Raw genomic sequence first — 19,369 nt, 5'->3', positions numbered from 1 at the left:
AATAAATATCTGCACACGCAAATCCCCTGTTTTCTTTACAAGTCAAACATTCCGCACACGTTTCGCTCACTTGTTTGCTTCACATACAAAATATAAGTAAAATTATAACGTGAATTTATTTCTAATCTTGTTTCAGATGCTAAATCGGACGTTGCGAGGGCTAAGTGTAGAAATACAGATTCTCAACTTTAATTTCAAAGTAAAAATAGTACAAAAAGTCGAACTTACACGCTTAAGCAGATGAGTTTATTTTTAGAACCTCTTAAAATAGCTTAGTCTAGCGAGTAAAGGGAAAATCGCCACTATTTACTGTAATATATTAGAGGGAGATAGCGTTATCGACGGGTGTTCGTAGTTTTATAGGCGAAAACAATGCCGGAGGTTCTCATAAAGCATCGGTATCTTGAGGTTGTGATTTTTCGTGGGTAGTCGTGGGGTGGTCGTGAGGCGGGGGCGGGGGATGTGTGAGGACAAGGAGGAGGTGCGGGGCTCGGCGAGCCCGAGCCCGCGGCGGCTGTGCTGGCCGCGCCGGCCGCCCGCGCCGCCAGCCGACACGCGCGGCCTCTGCTGTGCCAAGCTGCTCCGGAAGAACGGCAAGCCGAAGAAGGTGAGTTCACTACTATGATTCTTCTATCATCACATGCTGTCGTGGTAATGGATTCGTCAATCTACATGGAATATTCTGGCACAATGCCCCGAACGCCTTTATATAGCCCTACAAAATGCCACTTAACCACCTTTTCGATTAATAATCGTTGTTACGCCTGACGACTTCAATTCAAGAAGGCCATGATTAAAGGTGGGCTTCAATATCACCGTCAGCCATCAAGACGGAATGCGGCCATTCAAAAGGTATCCTCATATTTCAAGGTAGAGCGCGCTTAAGCTCAATATAATCGAAGTTTGAAACAAGTTTGCGCCACGGCGGTTGACTCGCTGGCGCCCTGAATACATCATAAGTATACATTGCACTAGTTCCAGGACATATCCAGTCTTATTACCGAAGTTGGAGACGATGGAAGACAATATTATGTACATTGTGTTAAGGATCGTAACTACTATGGCAAATAAGTTGCCCGCGAAGCCGCCAACTTTAGATCAAATTAGTTGGCGCTGACGTCGCTTCTCCGACTTTGATGAACTACCCTCAGGGAAAACAAACGAAACGACAGACATAATTAGACACAGAAATATGTATTTGAATTGCCACCGTCATCATGCCATCTGCAAATTGAAATTAGAGGGAAAGCGGAACTTTGTCAAAGGGAGCCTTTGTGAGAAATCACCTTCGTAAGACTCTCTGTTCCTATTTAAATTGCTGCGCTTATTGTTAGTAACGCTAATTGAGTTAGATTGTTATAAATCCCACGATATTATACAGGGTGTTAGTGATATCGTAACGAAAACTTTGAGGGATGATTCAGACCATGATTCTGAGTTGATATCAAGTGGAAAAGTATGGAGCTGAAAATAATAAAAAAAAACACTAAAATTTTCATGAGTTTTCCGAAAGGAAATTCCACTTGATATCAACTAAGAATCATGGCCTGAATCATTCCACTCAGTATTCGTTACGGTGTCACTAACAACCATATTTGTACTTGTATGGCTACCAGTACGTATGGGGTGTTTGTGACATCGTAACGAATACTGAGAGGGGTGGTTCAGCTCATTATTCTGAGTTAATATCAAGTGGAATTTTCAGTCCCAAAGTATATAATTGAAAATAATTAAAAAAACTAAAAAACAATTTCTCAGAGTCATGGTTTAAATGCCTGAGCATTCGGTACGATGTCACTAACACCCTGTATATAATATTCTCAAAGACAAGTACTTAATCAAAAACTAACAACAGCTATAACTTCTTTATTAATATGCATTATATAAACTACTGGAGACATACCTTACTAGTCTAGTGTAACTGAACAAAACATAAAGTATAAACCACACGGGTGAATTCCCATTTCCATTTATTTATTTTTCAAGAAAGAGGATTGTTACAATACTTGTTTTAACAAATAGCCTGTAGTCGCTCTTGTTTATATTGAACAAAAGTACTCGATACGTTTTTCACAGAACCAAACGGCATTCGAGAGTGCTTTCAGTCACTCGCACTTTGCAATTCTAAGTTTGGCAAAGAGGTTGCAATCCGTGTAATGTGTCCGCTACTATCTACTCTATGCTAGTTATATATACTCTATGACATAGGGGATATGTACTAGTGTGGTATTGATACTGGCAATGCAGAGTATTTCCATGTTCCACTCGATTTACTAGCTATGCAAATTGAAACTAGTGCATTGATATGAGTTTCATGCACGCGTTTGAATATTATGAGAGTTATTCGGCTATATGGCGTACTCACTTTTAGTTATCTAGAATCAGAAATCTCTCATTTATGGACAAATGCCAAATTTTTTTCTTTTAATTTTTGGGCGGAAGGCAAGAGGAAAACCACTGCCCTATTTTTCCCTAAAAAGTAGCATGGAGAATGCTACACCGACAAGAGCGTTGCTCTTAAATTAGTGATCATGATGAACAAAGTAACATACAGACATGTTACATGTGATTCATCTTGTCCTGGCTCGTTAACAGACGTGCAAATATTACAATTTTAAATGCATTCACATTGGTGCTAACTCCTATAGACACCATCTAATTTTCTTTTTAAGTCATTTATACCTGTTGGAGAATTTGATGCGCCCGGGTTATTCATTCATTCACGTACTGAATCATCGTCCCTTTCTTTTTGGTGTTTAAATGCGTAAGCGCCATTGTATACCTAATCCTTGTAATGAGATAAGTATCTAGACCTCTTTTCAACAACTGGAATCATATTTAACGTTAAATTCTTTTAGAAATGGCAGTCTAATTTATAACCGCCAGTAGTAACCCCACTTTATATTTCAGCATAAACATTTACTTGTTTAAAAATAAAGCAACAAAAATTTCACATCAAAGGTTTTGTTCCCATAATTTCGTGAAACATAATTAGCTACGTTTTGCCGCATTTTTGTTTTGTACTTATTCGCAGGCGGAAAAATTATTTAATCCAAAACGTTGGGAAATGTCACCCGTCCAATTATGAATTAGCAAAATCCCTAAGAAAATGTATTAAAACGTAAACTGCCGAATTTTCTTTGTCGGTAAAATTCATTTGCGTTCAGTTAATTAAGCTTTGCATAATGATTGCGAAAAAAATACTGTTAGCTACCTAAAAATTGCTGACTATCCCAATTTTTTATGAAGAAGCTGAAATCCTTTGTAAAGTTGCTGACGACTTACTGGTTACATTTTGAATAAATTAATTGTCTTTTTCTTTGATTTTGTTAATTAAGTTTTATCCTCAACGCAACGCTCCCCATTAACCTGGCCAGTAGTAATCACATGAGGCAAATCTACAATAAGTTACGTTAAAAAGAAACAGCTATTAAACACTGCTTTATACACAACATATGAGGTTGGGATTTATGTTAAAAGTAGGTACTTTTAAAGATACATTTCGTTAGTATATTTTTTTATTATAAGGTAAGTTTGAGATTAATTACAACCTCACCTGATGGTAAGTGAAGATGTAATGTGTATGTGTGTGTATAGTGCAGGTGTGATGTGGACTTATGGTTTAATGGAGTTAAAGGCATAATGAAAATGTGTGTCGTAGGTTTTACCTAAATAAACTTTTTTATTATTATTTGTATGTCGTTTCCATATCTCAGGCTTAAGGAGTCCGGGACTCTATTTTGGTAGGCGTTTATTATTAAAGGAGTAAGGAGAGTAAGGAGTTAAAGTGGAGCTATAAGTTGATAGAAGTGTCTTCTGTCGTCTGTCGACGGCGTGTATATAGTACAAGTAAAAAACGTTACTAATCGCGTGACAAGCCATATTGTAACTCGTGAGTGGTCGAGAGCGACATAAAATCGAACCCCATTATTATTAAATTGAACCTTCACCTTTCGGGTACAATATTCGGCACAAGTTGAGCCATTAACTGTTCCACTTAGCATACTTTTTCCGATTTAAACTCGAAAGTCCCTGAATAATTTGTGTCGTATTATCATAATCACCGGATTATCCTGCTTTGTCGTTATGTTTACCAAAGTTAATAGAGGAACAGTAGTTTTCAGCTTAGAACTTTCTGGACTCTATTAAGATTAAATCCCTTTTCTTATCTCCGATAAAAGCTTGTTAACTAACTAGTTACTCTACGTGAACCAAGTTTGTTTCCATGAAAAAGCTTTTTGTAAGTAAGTACGTGAAAGTATTTTGCAAAAATAACAAGTAAGTAAGTAAATATCAAAGTAACAAGTTATAGAGCCCGTAAATTCTTTGTCTACAAATCTTGCGACTTCTAGTCAGGTCAACGACTTTGCATTTGTCGTCGAAAACAAATTATTTTGTTCCATTCTGTTTTGGTTCGAAACACTACGGTGAAACAGTCGAACATTTTATTCAGTTGCGCATTTATTATTTTTAATATAAAATGGCGTGCTTGAAGCTATGTGGTGTAGAGCTAGCTACAAAGTGAAAATTAAGAGGAGATGAGAACAATTCTGGGTCTGACAAGGCACTAGAGAAGCGTTATATTCCGTACAGGTGTGAGATAACACCGGGTGAGCATCGTATGAGAAATACCTAGAGAAAATTAGTGTTCGAGTGAGCCCGCAGCCGCGGATATATAGGTGCTCGCCTCGTATCCGGTGTGTCTTAGCGTTATAAATTGCGGGAAACAACGGGAAGAGTAATAATTTACGTTCCTGAGCGGCATTTAAACGATCCGTTCACAGTTTATCCTAGTGAACGAGGAGAGGTCGGGGCTTCAAGACGTTGCGAAGATGCGGCTACGGTGCAGAGAGATATATATTAACTTTTCTTCAAGTTTTAAAGGATTTAAACGTGACTGAACTAAACACAATTTGTTTTATCCTATGACATATATACACATATTTTCTTTGAATAAATGAGTTCTAAACGTTTCAATCATTATTTTATTAAGTTACACAAAAAGAGGGTTTTGTTTACTTTCTTTGAGGGTATTTATATTTAACTACTCTGTGTTTCAGACAGTTTTACTCAAGTTTTGATGACTACCTCCTAAAACTAGGATCTAGAAATCTAGTGAAGAATCTTTCAATTTAAATAAAGTGCCTATTAATTAGCATTGGCATCGCATATAGAAATTTATAAAGATACATTTCTCCTCCCTAACAAAATATTTATGCTCCGTGTATTTGAACGAGTGTTAATTCGCGTCGGCTGAAAGCCACTGGGATATAAAGATTTTACGCTTCAAGCGCTGGATTCGCGAAATACTGAGCCTGACCCACAAATGCTTTTGGATTCGTAATTCGCGTAATTTGAGAAGAAAATGTGGAATAAGAAAATAATTTCAAAGAGCGTGGCATTGTATTTTAGCATAAAAAGTTTTAAAATGACTGTTTCATAATATAAACAACATCTGTTACGTTAGGTCTTCTTCGGTTATGTATAGGTACATTATATGGGCCTTTCAGTTACTACATTATTTTATTGTCTTTTAGATGTGACTTTTTGTAGAATTGTCTCGGACGGCAGTCACTAATAGTCTTGACAATAAATGGGAAGCGCCCCATAATTAAAACATATAATTCCACTACTACAGTTATCCCGGGATAAAAGACGTTTTTAGATTCCTCAATTCATTTAAGTCGGAAAGGGAACATTAAAAGACCCAAAGAATCGGCAGCGATTGGACTGTGTTCAGGTTTATGCTATTCGTATTTACGCCCCACGATTCAGAATTAAGCTTCTATTTTCTGAACCCTGATTGCAGTTTTACGAGCAAGTTTCGTATTCCGTAGTAAGAGTTTCAGCAACACTCCAATAAAAATTAAAACTGCCAGTGACACGTTCCATGTTTGATATTCGGATCACCGAGCATCGAGTTTCATTTTTGTCTTTTTATTTTTACTGTATCGAAAGTTGACCGTTTTAAAATGCATCGCAGCGTAGCAGCCCTGATGCAAGTTCGATGCAAGTTCAAACATGGAACTTATTGCTAACTACTTAGCAAGTTCTTTCTTGGCAAGTTCTTTTGGCGCGATCGGTTCCGCCAGCTGTTCAGCTTTTTGTGAGACTTACTCTTGATATTGCTTGATGAGGAAAAACAGGGCTAGGATCACAGATTCCATATAGATTTAGCCATTTATATCGATACACTTTTTAACACTTATACAAATAAAATGTATAAAGAAAAGAAAACTATATAACAAAACGACCATACCTAGCGCAAAAAATTCATCAATTTCAGATTTTGTAGACCTTCGCTAAGCTGGTACTGGCTCACCAATTTTGGCATCGTGCCAAAGCCATAAAACTTATTGACTCCCCAATTTAATAAACGTACAGCATTTCAATTTGATAACAACATATTATTCGTTACCAAATGGCTATGTTACGATGAAACAAAACGCTGTATAAGGGAAATCTGAATAAATAACGCTTTTCATTCTTGGGTATGAATTAAAAATTCACTAGAAAAAAAACTACGTTGCAGATAGTGTATTTTCATGATTCTTACTTATTAATTCTAATTTAGCCTAATAACATAACATAAGCTCACAACTATATCCCAATTGGGGTAGTCAGAGGTACATCCATCGCAATATGAACTAGTACCCGCTCCTCATTAGACTTTTTTTTTCTCAGAGTTAGACTCAGTCTACCCCAATAGAAACACATTTATGTATGTGTGTGTTTTTATGTGTAATGGTACGAGTATTGGAAATGAAAATGTGAATAGGGAACACTGAGAACGGACGTAGTTATGAAGATAAAAAGCCTTTTTCAAATGACAAGCGTTAAGCCGAGTTGAGCTCGCGTTTTGACATACAGAGAGGACGTCATGAGCCGTTTCCATGGCGACGCTTAACGTGTTTGACATATGTCAATATACGGAACACGCTCAAGCGGGCTTAGCGTATGTCATTTATAGAGGCCTCTGCTCTGGCCCCTATAAAATGCCACTCGTATAGCGTATAACCTTTGCTGTATATCACTGGCTACCAGACTGGTTGTTAGCTGGCAATTCCTGAGTAGACCTGTCGATACAGTTGCGATAACTCTTGCCATTACATCTTTAATTTAACGGCTCTCTTACAGGATGTAACGAACTTTGAAATCCTTTACTTGAGCTAGTAGGTAAGTACACCTAGCCCTATGTGTTAGTGACATCGTAACAAAAACGTTAAGGGATGATTGAGCCCATGATTCTGACTTGATTTCAAGTGGATTTTTCCGTCGCAAAACCAAAACTAAAAAAAAAACAATTTCATGAATTTCCTGAGAGGAAATTCCACTTGATATCAACTCAGAATCGTGGTCTGAATCATTCCCTTCAGTATTCGTTACGGTGTCACTAACACCCATACCTACTTGTATCGCTACCTGTACGTACTTGTACGGGGTGTAAGTGACATCGTAACGAAAACTAAAGGGAATGATATTTTTTAATAAAATAAAATGAAACACAATTGTAAAACAGCTTTAATTTCGAATACAAGTGGTGACTGTTTCAAACAGAACTGCATTCAAAACCTCGAAGAATTTCAATTCTCAAGCGTTTCCGCATCCGATGGCAAGTTAGGCGCGTAAGATTTCAAGACTCGCGCGATATTACTCGCGTTCGCGAAGATAAGCGCGGGTTAATACGCCTCGAGTGCATTCCCTTGCGACGTGCGCAGAGATCCAGCGATACGAGTCGGTACTAGCTTTGGTTGATGTCGGGATATGAACAGGGATATTGTAGTATGGGCTATGCTTCTTCAACTATTTCAATATCAGAATTCAAAAAGGGTTATTCAATTGAACTAAGAGTTCAATAAGATTTCAAATCGAGACAGAGCGGAGACAGTGAACAGACATTGCGAGTTAAATACGGCCGCAATGCACTCATTCCCTGTTGTTTCAAATGGACACTTTTACTTCAATAAAAAGACGAGTGTTTTTTTGAAACAGATACAAAAGGAAAACGTAACGTCAGATTAAAAATCTAACTACGTACCTACGTATAATAACACCACCTCTATGCACCCTATCATTTAATCCCAACTTTGCCCCACCCCTATGTATTGAGAGCACACAAGTACGTACTAGAACTTACCGTTCCTTTTCTTCGAAGTGGATAGATGCTAAAAGAACAGGTAAATAGAGTTTTAAACGAGCACTTGTTCGATCGTCCTGCGGATAACCGTTGGTGGTATATTTCTGTTTAGCATTTTAAAGCCCAATAACTTTGCAACTTTCTTTTGCAATATTTCAATTTAAATTCTTCTCACTGAAGCGTATAGTCGCCATTCTTTTCTCATCATAGTATATTTATTTTTATGGACGTCAAAATATTCCTTTTCTGTGTATTTTATGCTGTATTCTTGTATAGAATAACAAATAAGGAATAGAAATCACTCATTGAAATGGAAACTCTACATTCGTTTTTTTTCCCTTTGGTTCTTGTTCTTATAAGTATTGTAAAGTCACTAAGCTACTTAGCGATACTCATACTTCAGTATAACATTATCCACAGAACATAATCCCTGCCCAAATCGCACCAACTAGGCAACCACGTCTCAGCCAGCCGCAGACTCAAACTCCCACTCTAGCAAGACAAGAGTAGACATCCCCGCCTAATGCATCGATTCCCTTTTCAGTAAGCGCATTAAGTGGCTGTTAAATAAAACTCCCTGTGCTATACGCACACGAAACGAAAGCTATTTTCGTAGGTTTTACCTTTCGCTTTCCTCCAGGGAGGTTCTTCCTTGAGAATCGTTCTGTTCGCACCAAATTGAAAATCACTGGCATGTACGTGACTTTAAAACCGATCTGTTCAAGGAAATCCCAAATAATATTTACTTTGGCATCTGCAACGGACGCGGGCGGTACAGATAGATGCTTTGAGGTGAAAATTGTTGTTTATTCCCCCGTTAGTTTTCTAGCTATATGAGAGCCATTTTGATAAGCTTGTCTTTTAACATAAGTAACATAGTGGCACATCTGTATCCACGACGAGTAGGTGTATAAATACCCACTCCTTGCCAGATATATTTAAGTCCCATGTTATATATTTTTCTATGTCTATCCATTGTTTTAAGTTTACGCGGTTATTATCATAATTAAAGCACATAATAACGGGTTCTTACCGCGTTTAAATGGGGAGTCTCATATCCCCATTTAAACGCGGTAAGAATCCGTTATTATGTGCTTTAATTATGTCTATCCAATAAATATCAAATATAGCTTTTATATAAATTGAATAAGCATATACCGATTTCCATTCTAAAAGTAAACTAGCTATTTGTAAATATACAAAATGTCTACAGGAGAAAAACACTTGATGGACGGTTTAATTAATAAACAATCTGAAGTCCTTATTAGAAAACTTCCCTAACATAAATTTACAATACGAAGAACTAACTTCGTAATTATAAATTTTCAAGGGATTAATTTATGTTTTAAAATTTACAACATATTTATCAAATTAAAAATTATTTGCAAGGCTCCCCTAATTAAAGGATCCAGGACAGATTAGGCTAGCTCCAGTGAAAAGAAAAAGGATAAATTGTTATAATTTTATGACCAATACTACACACCTTCGAGGTTTCCTCGCAATGTACTTCACAACTGAAGCCATGATACTTAATCATTTATGATCCAAACATAAATTCGAAACTGAATTCGAAAATCATTGGTTTAAGGCTGTGATTAGAACCTGTGACCTCACCCGGACTACCACAGCAGTGAAACATTTGCAGCAGTAAATTGAAAGTGTTTACTCTAAAAAGATTCGGGCACAACACTCTAAAAGTCAGAGCGCTCTTAACCGTTTTCATTTCACGTTATTGACTCTCCAATAACCACAAAATCTGCCTTGCAAATCGAGCCTCAATATAGGTATACAGCGAGAAATTCATTACCTACCGGGGAATCGAACTGGCACTCGAGTGAGTGTCACCCCGAAGCCATTATCCCATCGGACGTGGACGGGCGACGGCAAACACTCAGGCTCGATATACCCTCTTGGAGGCAGGGTACCAGACATCGCGTTATTGCTTGTCCAAATGGGTTGCGAATGAGCTTACTGAGTATCAGACAGGTATCTTATGGATATGAAATTTCGGATACGGATTGGATACGGATTTAAGAATGATTTTTATACCGGATACGGTTACGGATACGGATAATAAATTATTTCGGATTATCCGTTAGTTTTGGATAATTTAAAGAAAGAAGAAAGAAAGAAACGTTTATTAATTAATAAATTAATTTCGGTCACGGATATTATTTTTTTAATGAATTTCAAAAGTAAAATACAAATAGGTAATAAAGTGGTTTTATTTATAACGACAAGTTATAATATAATGTTATGACGACAAAAGAAGAAAAAAACAAACAATGCGCGCGGCTTGTGTGTCGGCAATGGCAGCAGCGGCCAGTCGATCAAAACAACTCGCCATAACGTGTCTCAATTAGACTCCGCCTCTATCCGATATTATCCGAAACTTTTATTTTGGATTCGGTTACGGTTACGGATGATTTTTAGTATCGGATATCCGATAATTTCGGTTACGGTTACGGAGCTCCCTAACATCGCTAGTATTAAATACTCGTATTTCTAATTTTGTACCTGTTTTTTTTTAAGATACAGTTTATTCCTTTTTATTTTGGTGTAATAAATTGTATTTGTATTGTATTATAAGGGTGAAGGCAAGAGGGAGACCACTGCCCTATTTTATCCAAAAAAGTAGCATGGAGAATGCTACACCGACAAGAGCGTGGCTCTTAAATAAGTGATGATGATGACATGATGATGATAGATTATAGATCAAAACCATTGACAAATTAGGTAAATGTTATCAACGATTTACTCTGAACCGACGCCGGCGTGTGTGTATGAAAATAATAATAATAATAAAAAAGTTTATTTAGGTAAAATCTACGACACACATATACATTTAGAATATTAAAATATACACACATTAACATTAATATTTAGTTGGAAAACATAAAGGTATATGGGAAGCGATTGTTAAATGTGGAGAAAGTAGGAGATGTAGGTATGTCACGATCGAAGCAAATGGAATTACATAGTCCTGCTTACTCCAGTGGGAAATAGGCGTGAATTTTGTATGTACGTATGTATCTAGATTATAAATGAGGTCACACAACCAAAACTTACATAGCATATGGCTGAATGATGCATTGCACTAGAATTACATTGAAATATGTTACGAAATAAAAAACACCAAATCAATGCAAATACAATATATTATGTAAGTGAAATGTAAACGTTGCTAAAAACTCAAATACGAAAAGTGAAAGGAAAAAGAACATTAATTCTTTTGACCAGAAATATTTATTTGAGTTTTTTAGGAAGTAATTTCTATCAACACTTTCCATATTTTCAATAGTTTTGTCTATATAATCTCATATTTACATTATTTTTCGTATATAAACAGTTTCTTTTAGTACGGACAATGATACGATGGATAAAGAAATTTATGACCTGTTGCTTACTACGCAACTATTTTTAACATGTATAATTAATGGTTGTTTCCCTCCCGGGGTTTCCTTATCTCATAATGAATACGCTGTGAAATAGTAGACGTCATACATTAACAGGTAAGTACCTTGATAACGTTACCTACATGAATTTACATGTATATAATTTCCCTTACGGAGAAATCAGAAAGGATTTATTTTATTTTATTTATTTATTTATTTATCATGGATTCTAGATACCATTCCGTGTTTCCTTTCCCTATCTCTTAGTTCTAATAGATAGAGATATGTAACGGTGTAATTAGGGAATGCAATCCTGACTCGAGATCGCAAATTCGAGATACCGCGGGATCAAAAATATAAATCCTGCGAGATCCCAAAATTTTCGGGATCTCGTCTAGTTCATAAAAAAATAAAGTTAGGATGGCTGAAAACGATGAAAACTGCTTGTTTTGTGATAGTGAGGTTAATTAAAAGAAAATATTTTTTGAAAGAAAACAAAAACCAGCTTAGGTTAGCTAAAAGAAATCCCAATTAGGGATAAGCTTGCCTATGCTTTAATTAACGATAAAATTATATGTAAATTTCCTTTTTATTTTAGAGCAATTAAGAGTATACAAACAAACAAACAAACAAAACCTCTATTCTTAAATATTACTAACTAAATAATTACTTACGTTTTGTTTGGAATTCAGCATAATCAAAACAAAAAGTATAACTCAAGGAGATTCGCCCAATCCCGTCAATTTCGAATGGGATCTCATCATATTATGACTCGGGATAGATCCCGAAAAATTAGACGAGATCTCGCGAGATCGGGATTGCATTCCCTAGGTGTAATACACATAGGTACGTACATAATCTCACTCCTATTTCCTCTTGGAGTAGGCAGAGCTCACGGAATTCCACTTACTGCGACTGATTGCAATTTAGTAAAGGCAACCCACCAGAAACAACTGTTAAATGTTCAGATTCCAAATTAATCTAGCAGAGAATTGAACTTCCTGAAATGAAGATCTCTAATTCCACGTTGATTTCTTTTCTACAAATTGAAAAGGACTGATATTCTCGGTGTAAGATCTTCCAAGTTACAAACAATCTAATACAGAACTTTTCCCTATTGTGCGCGATGACTTGAATTTCTCTTTCAACTTATCGATGTTTCTCTGATTTACGAGAAGCAAAATCTTGTGTTTTACTACCTCCACGGAATTGGATGAATAATGTATAACACAATAACAATAAACTTGATTTTTGTGCGTAACGAACTGCCGCTGTCTTGACATTATTTCCTGTACCTTTATTTATTTTATTTTATTTATTTATAAAGGTACATACAACATTACAGTGTAACCCAATGCGTTGTATAACGAGAAAAAATATAAAAACTAATATACAAAAAAATATACAATGAATGGAAAAATAAACAAAAAGAATAAATGATTGATTGATTGATTGATTGATTGAAAAATAAAACTATAAAAAACATGAAAAACACTAAAAAAAAAATAGCATTTTAAAAATTAAAAAGTAAACTATCACACAAAAAATATAAATTATAATAGAAAAAAACAAAACAGTAAATCATATTTAGTCATTTAAGTTTGAATTTCAGTAAGTATTTGGTTGTCTTTAAGTTTAGGATGAAAGAAACCTTATTCTTATCCATTCTCATCTCGGACTTACCAAGTTAATTACAAACTCTTAATAAACTCACGCCTATAATCCCTATTGAGATAAGCTTAACTTTTGGTATTTTCGCCTTAAGATATTACTTACTTAATATAATAAAATGCGAAAACTTAATAAGACGAAACGTAGGCGTAGACTAGTCAGATAAAGCAGCATGAACATTTAATGTGTCAGTTTTTGTATCCAATCCATTTAAACTTATTTACAACATTGCAATGGTCCCGATTCCTTCAGACACCTCCTAATTTTATTTTAAGTTATATCCGTCATTTTCTTATCCGCCGAAAAGGAAAGGGACGGATGATTGACAAGTGATAATTTTTACCGACTTCAAAAAAGGAGGAGGTTCTCAATTGGACCGTATATTTCTTTAAATTAATGAAGGAATAACACGCGTGAGTAAAATAGGCAACCAGCTGAAATTCAACCTGTTTGACGTGCTGTGTCAATTTAATTCTGTCGGGTTATTGGCCAATATAAAATTTTGGGAGGTTTTTTATATTTCTGCCTAAAATTGACGTATTCCATAAATTTTATGCCTGTCGATTGCCCGTCGCTTTCCTTTTCAGTGTATAAAAAAAAAGACAGGTATAACTTAGGAAATACGGTGCGTACTGGAATGAACACCGCTGTTTGCATGTGAACGTAGTGTACGAAGGTGTTGCGGTAATTAAAATCATCTGTAAAGCCATTTTTTGTACAGCAGATATGAGTAACACGTCATGCCAATCCGGGTGAGAGCCTTCAGCGCTCCCCATTTGTCCGGCCAAGTAGTTAATGCCATCTGCGGCAAATCTACAATAAGTCACGTCAAAAAAAAAAATCGTCATGCCAACCCACACAAACGGGAAGCTAATCTCTTATCCAGCCTCCGAACAGTGATTTAATTTGACAGGGCTTATACCTAGTCGTGCTTTACTATTTTAGATATATGCATATATGTAAAACCCACATATTAGTACCTACTTACCCATTATAATCTGCCTGTCTTTTCAACGACCAATAAAATTTATCTTTTGTGTTTGGGAAATAACCGAATTACTCAATACTCAATAACTTACTTTATCACTTTTTGTGAGTAACATTCTTCTTATCGTGTGGGTTGTGAGGTGGCATACCAACTTCATCAACCATGAGTAACATTAAACTGTTATCTCATAACATCTATTTTCGTATGGTCTTTTTACTAATAGAAGTTTGAAAAATTCGTTATTTATTACATTCAGAGGATGAATGTTATTAACACTGTTTTAGAACAGCATAAATTACACTGAAATACTAAGCGTTCAATATGTAATATACAGACCCGTATTACTGTTATAAATCCTTTCAAATGTTGGTATTTTGCTATGACAGGAAAATGCACTGAAGCACGTATTTTCCTCGTACGTTCATGCTCATCTTCTTCTCAAATGAACTGTGATTTCATTCATCCGACACAGTTCGCAACTATTCGCTACCTGTGTTATATGAAACAGCCCGTGTTATGCCGACCTGTCATATATTGTTTGGATGTAGAACCTTCTAAACTTCCTGAAATTCTCCCCGAGTTTGTGTTTGCATGATACTGTAAGGAAATCCGGCGTTGTTATGTACATTAAATAGCTGAATCATAATAATGGGAGCGGCTAAAAGTTTAGGAAATGTACTTGTTTGATTTCGTAACGATGCGTAGCATCGAATTCCAGGAATTTACCTAGAGTATCGTCAATTCCACAATCTGACCAAATAGTGAATTCCATATAAAACAAATTTTATAGTTACAATAAATAACGTTAAAAAGTCTATTGTACTGGTCACCCAAAAGAAATTGAGCTATAAATCCATTTATTGTTCCGTATGTCTATGTTAAGCCACAACAAAACATTCCGAATTCTGTCTCTATTTTGTTCCATAACGATATATTATGAAACAGTTTACAAATAACCAATACTTACACTGAAAATTATCAGTTTTCCATCTAACCCCTAATCCCGTTGGAAACAAACATAAATAAAAGTAGCAGTTTAAAGACAAAACAAATAGTTTTTCCATGGTAATGAATGTATTTACATAGTGGAATAGATGAAGCGGTTGAGAGCTGAGAAGACGATAATTAATGCAAGAGAAGTGGCTCTGGCAATCTGAATAATGGCAGATGAGCACTCAGATAGATTATTGCCAGCTTAGAAGTACATACTGCTGAGATTAACTCGCGTGTTTGAGCGAGACTAAACGTAAAATATGTATAAACCATGTATAGACGCGCACTTCACTCAAAGTTTTAAGTCAAGTACCTGCTACCTTATTCAAAGGAAACCCATTAGGACTTTGCGCAATACGTTATGAAAGCGAGAAATAATAACTCTCACAAAAAGTTAATCCTGTTATGAAGTCCAACTTATTTGAGCACTCTAGTTACACTGAGTGTTTGCCCTACATCAAAGCTTTCACAGTACTGCAAAAAGCTGAAACTACGCACCAAAAAAAAAGTCAAAATTAACAACGCTTTCTGTGAGAAAGCTTAAAAAAACCCGCGTAGGACGCAGGGTGTTACCAACTTTCCAATAAAAATGTTTCGTAGCAATATTTCCTGAAATTTATAAAGGTCCCTTTCATTGCAGCGATCGACTCAATAACATTATATTCCTTTGTTAGTGTTGGTACTGCCACAAAGCGCTTCGTGCACAACTTCCTTTATTTAATAAACAAGTGTGGCCCTCGATAAAATCTTTACATGTGTAATAAAAATTCGTAGCGTGCGCATAACTTTGCCCCTAAGGAAAATGGAATTGCGGTTCTCAGAATTTGTCCTCTTTGCAAGGAAAATTTGGATACCGTTTTCAAGGAAAGGATGTAGTGTTTATTTTCACTTCACAACATTTTCGCTTCTGAAAATTTCAACTCTTATTCGTTGTTTTAAATAAGCACCGATTTTCTTGTAGGCCAAGAAATTGTTGTCAGTTTCTTTTCCAAGCTACCCTGTGAGTACTCCTTTACGTACGAGACACACTAAGAATAAAAATACATTTTAATTTGCACCCTGCGCGGGAAAGCTATCCATTTTATGAACTGTGCGACAAGTGCGCGCCAAGGGCTATTCGGTAGTAAAAGCCAGCGATTTCGTTTTCTTGTACTTCACCCTATTTTGCATTCACGCGCGGCGGGGTGAAAGTGTTTTTCATTGTCCTCTGCGTTGCCCGTCGGCCGTGAGTGACGTGCGTTCCTTTTTGTTGCCGCCCGGCGCCCGCCGCCTGCCACTCAATGCCCGTATTCACTCAACCTTCCCGGGACAGCTTTTTTAGAAACTATTGTAATTGGCCCACCAAGTTTGAATTTCTTTCTTTGAACACCTAATTCTCTACATCGAAACACAGAATGTTACACAACTTTAGACCCAGTAGAAATAAAGTTCGCTATTGTAATTTGCTTTTACTGCTGACCTAAATGTACGATACGTCAATAAAATCTTTTTGAATATGTAAATAAAACGAAATTACTATTGGTATGGGCGACTAAACGACTACCGGCGGCGCACTCACATGCCGTAATAGCCCGCATAACTTTTTTCCAAAAATGTCGGGTTAATAAAAAATATAGGTATCGGGACCGCGCTTGGTATGCAGGGCGCCCGCAGAAGGGTTTACCAATCGCGGCCGCCGACATTGTCTTACAATTTTTCCAAACCTTAAACTGCGGCTTATAATTCAGCGCACGTGACGACCGCTAATGAAAGACTTACTTAAGTAACTGCGCTAAGACGGGAATTAACAAGTTCCAAATACAATTCGGTCCTTAAACGAAGTTCATTTTGACGGCGGCAAAGTGGAAAACTTCGGCCTTCCTCATTTTTACGAAAGAAATGTAAAGTTTTACGTCTTTTATAATGAGATACAGTGGTTAAATTTTCCAGGGAAGTCTTTAATAATTTTGAGGAGTTTTTTGCTTGTGATATTTCTTAATTTTAGTTGACCCTTTAGGTCGTTGTGTCAGAAAGGGGAGAGCATATTTCTTATTTTCATTTGGTCGAGTCGTTAGATAAATAATAGTAATTTGTGGTGGCGAGGGCTGTGCTGTGAGCTTATCTGTGGGGCAATTAGGAAAACCTCGGAGGCTGTTTTTTCAGCGCCGCCGGCCGTCGTCTGCTGATTACTAATTCCGCGACAAAGAACGCTATTACACGGCCGCAGCCACGGAACAAATGAAAACATTGTCCTCGCTGCAAAACCCACGATGAAACTTACCTCGTTTTAGCACGTTCGTTGTCGTTTTAACAACGTGTGCGCATTTGTATGTGGAAAGAGACAAAAACACTTTTAACAACTCACACAAGTTTTTGGTGATATGTTGTGTAAATTTAAGTTTTAAATCAAATAAACTTTCCAACACTATTAGTTTGTTATTTAATATTCATAAAGAAACAAACAGTTTAAAACTTTATGAACGCAGCGTTGCTACGAAAACCGTAGCGCGTAGCAATGCTACAGCAGACGTAGTCAGACGTATAACTTAAATTACGCGAATATACGTAAATAAGTACGAAGCAAAACATTGAAGTCAGTTTATTTGGCGTATTCAAACCGAAGACTTCCAAATAATACGGATAGAAACTCGCAACAATAGAACCCGCACAATAACAATTTGATTTCACTTGAATTTCATACGAAAACAAACATTTTGTAAACATGTTTGTGTCTTCCTAAAAGTATGAGCAACGAATAGAATATAAATCGCAGCAATTTAACCAAAATGTTTCTTTGATTTTCAAACTCCAATCGGAACGTGATGGTTCGGTAAGTATAATTTAATTTTGTTATCTGTTTAATAATATATTAGGTCTCATCAATAATATATAAGTACTATAATATCGAGAGGTACCAATTACTTTATTGATCCGAAGTACAAATTGAAACAGTAATAATATGATATTAATTACGTATAGCATAGAAGAATATTGTGACACACTGAGGGTGGTAATAATCAAATCGTAATTGACACGGTTGTGGCCTGGGGTTTTGGTGGTAATTATAGAGCGGTTGTGAGTAGTAACATACAAATTACACGGAAACGCAATCACAGAGACCGAAGTAATTATACAGCATGAATACAGTATATATTTATAAGCTAAGCCCAAGGATATCAGTTTTCAGCGCCGTGTGTTACCAATGTAAGCTATAATTTTATCGTTCAATTACATGGCTTGCTACTCCACAAGTTTTTAGGTCATTTTTACGACACCTTTCCCGAAACGACGCTCACAGGAGCGATCCACCATGCGACGAAATATCGCAGATTTTTCCGGAGCACAGCTTGATCGTTTTACTCGACTATTTCCGCACCACTGGTCGCACAGATGGAGCAAAACTTTTTTTACTTTTTAATACGCTGATGTTTTCATTTTATTTTTCGGTAACCCCGACATGACACTGTAACAGAATTGTCCCTCGAACGCGCCATAATTTTATTTACGAAATGAACTTCGCGAAACGATGAGACAGTACCAATTTTTGCTATAATTTAAAAATGTTAGGGGAAAATTTAGTGGAAGGAGAATTTACCCTCGATTTACATTCAGGAAGGACGGTGGGCCGGGTCAAATCGAATTCTTCGCGTTTCTTTTACATAAGTACGGGGTACCTTACACGCCCATTTTCGCTAAAAACTTCCCTAATCTTATTGTAAGATGGTCATTCAAGTAGTTTGTTTTATCCCTCGGTTTACTTATTTACAAGAGATCAAGGCGTGTACGAAACTTCGGGGATGGCAGGAATTTGCAAAGACTTTTACGTAATCCGATTCAACAGCTCATTCTTGAGATAACGAATAGGAATGCTCGTTGGGATCCATTTGCCGATTCAGATAAAGTGACTTTGTTCTTTTTACGAAAAGTACCACGTTGCCGTCTGGATCCCATCTCTGTAATGTATTACAATTTTCTCCTAGCAATATTTATTGAATTCTCCTGGTAGATTCTGTTTTGTTTTCGAGGATTGAATACTTATTTCGTTAGCGTGGCAAAATATATTCGTCTCTTTTTATCTGCAGAAACTCTGTTGACGAAGCATAATGTGCTTTCTCCCGGCGTATTGCTCAATTGACTTCAGTTCAGACGCGCATGGATCTAGAAAACTGGCTTTGAAATAGAATCACGATCTTTTTCTTATGTTGA

At 36.4% G+C, this 19,369-nt stretch overlaps 1 protein-coding gene across 1 annotated transcript in view; it reads left to right on the top strand.

Annotated features, from left to right (window-relative positions):
* Window positions 1-460: 460 nt before the first annotated feature.
* The window catches only part of LOC126370890 (uncharacterized), a 66,983-nt gene continuing 48,074 nt past the window's right edge, over window positions 461-19,369 (top strand). The window contains exon 1 of the mRNA XM_050016004.1: window positions 461-607. Within this exon, the coding sequence (XP_049871961.1) occupies window positions 461-607 (147 nt within the window). The remainder of the gene's footprint in view (window positions 608-19,369) is intronic.

Source organism: Pectinophora gossypiella, chromosome 11 (genome assembly GCF_024362695.1).
Source record: "Pectinophora gossypiella chromosome 11, ilPecGoss1.1, whole genome shotgun sequence".
Taxonomy (NCBI): Eukaryota; Metazoa; Arthropoda; class Insecta; order Lepidoptera; family Gelechiidae; genus Pectinophora; species Pectinophora gossypiella.
Note: the sequence above shows the minus strand (reverse complement) of the source record. Positions and strands in the feature narration are given on the sequence as shown.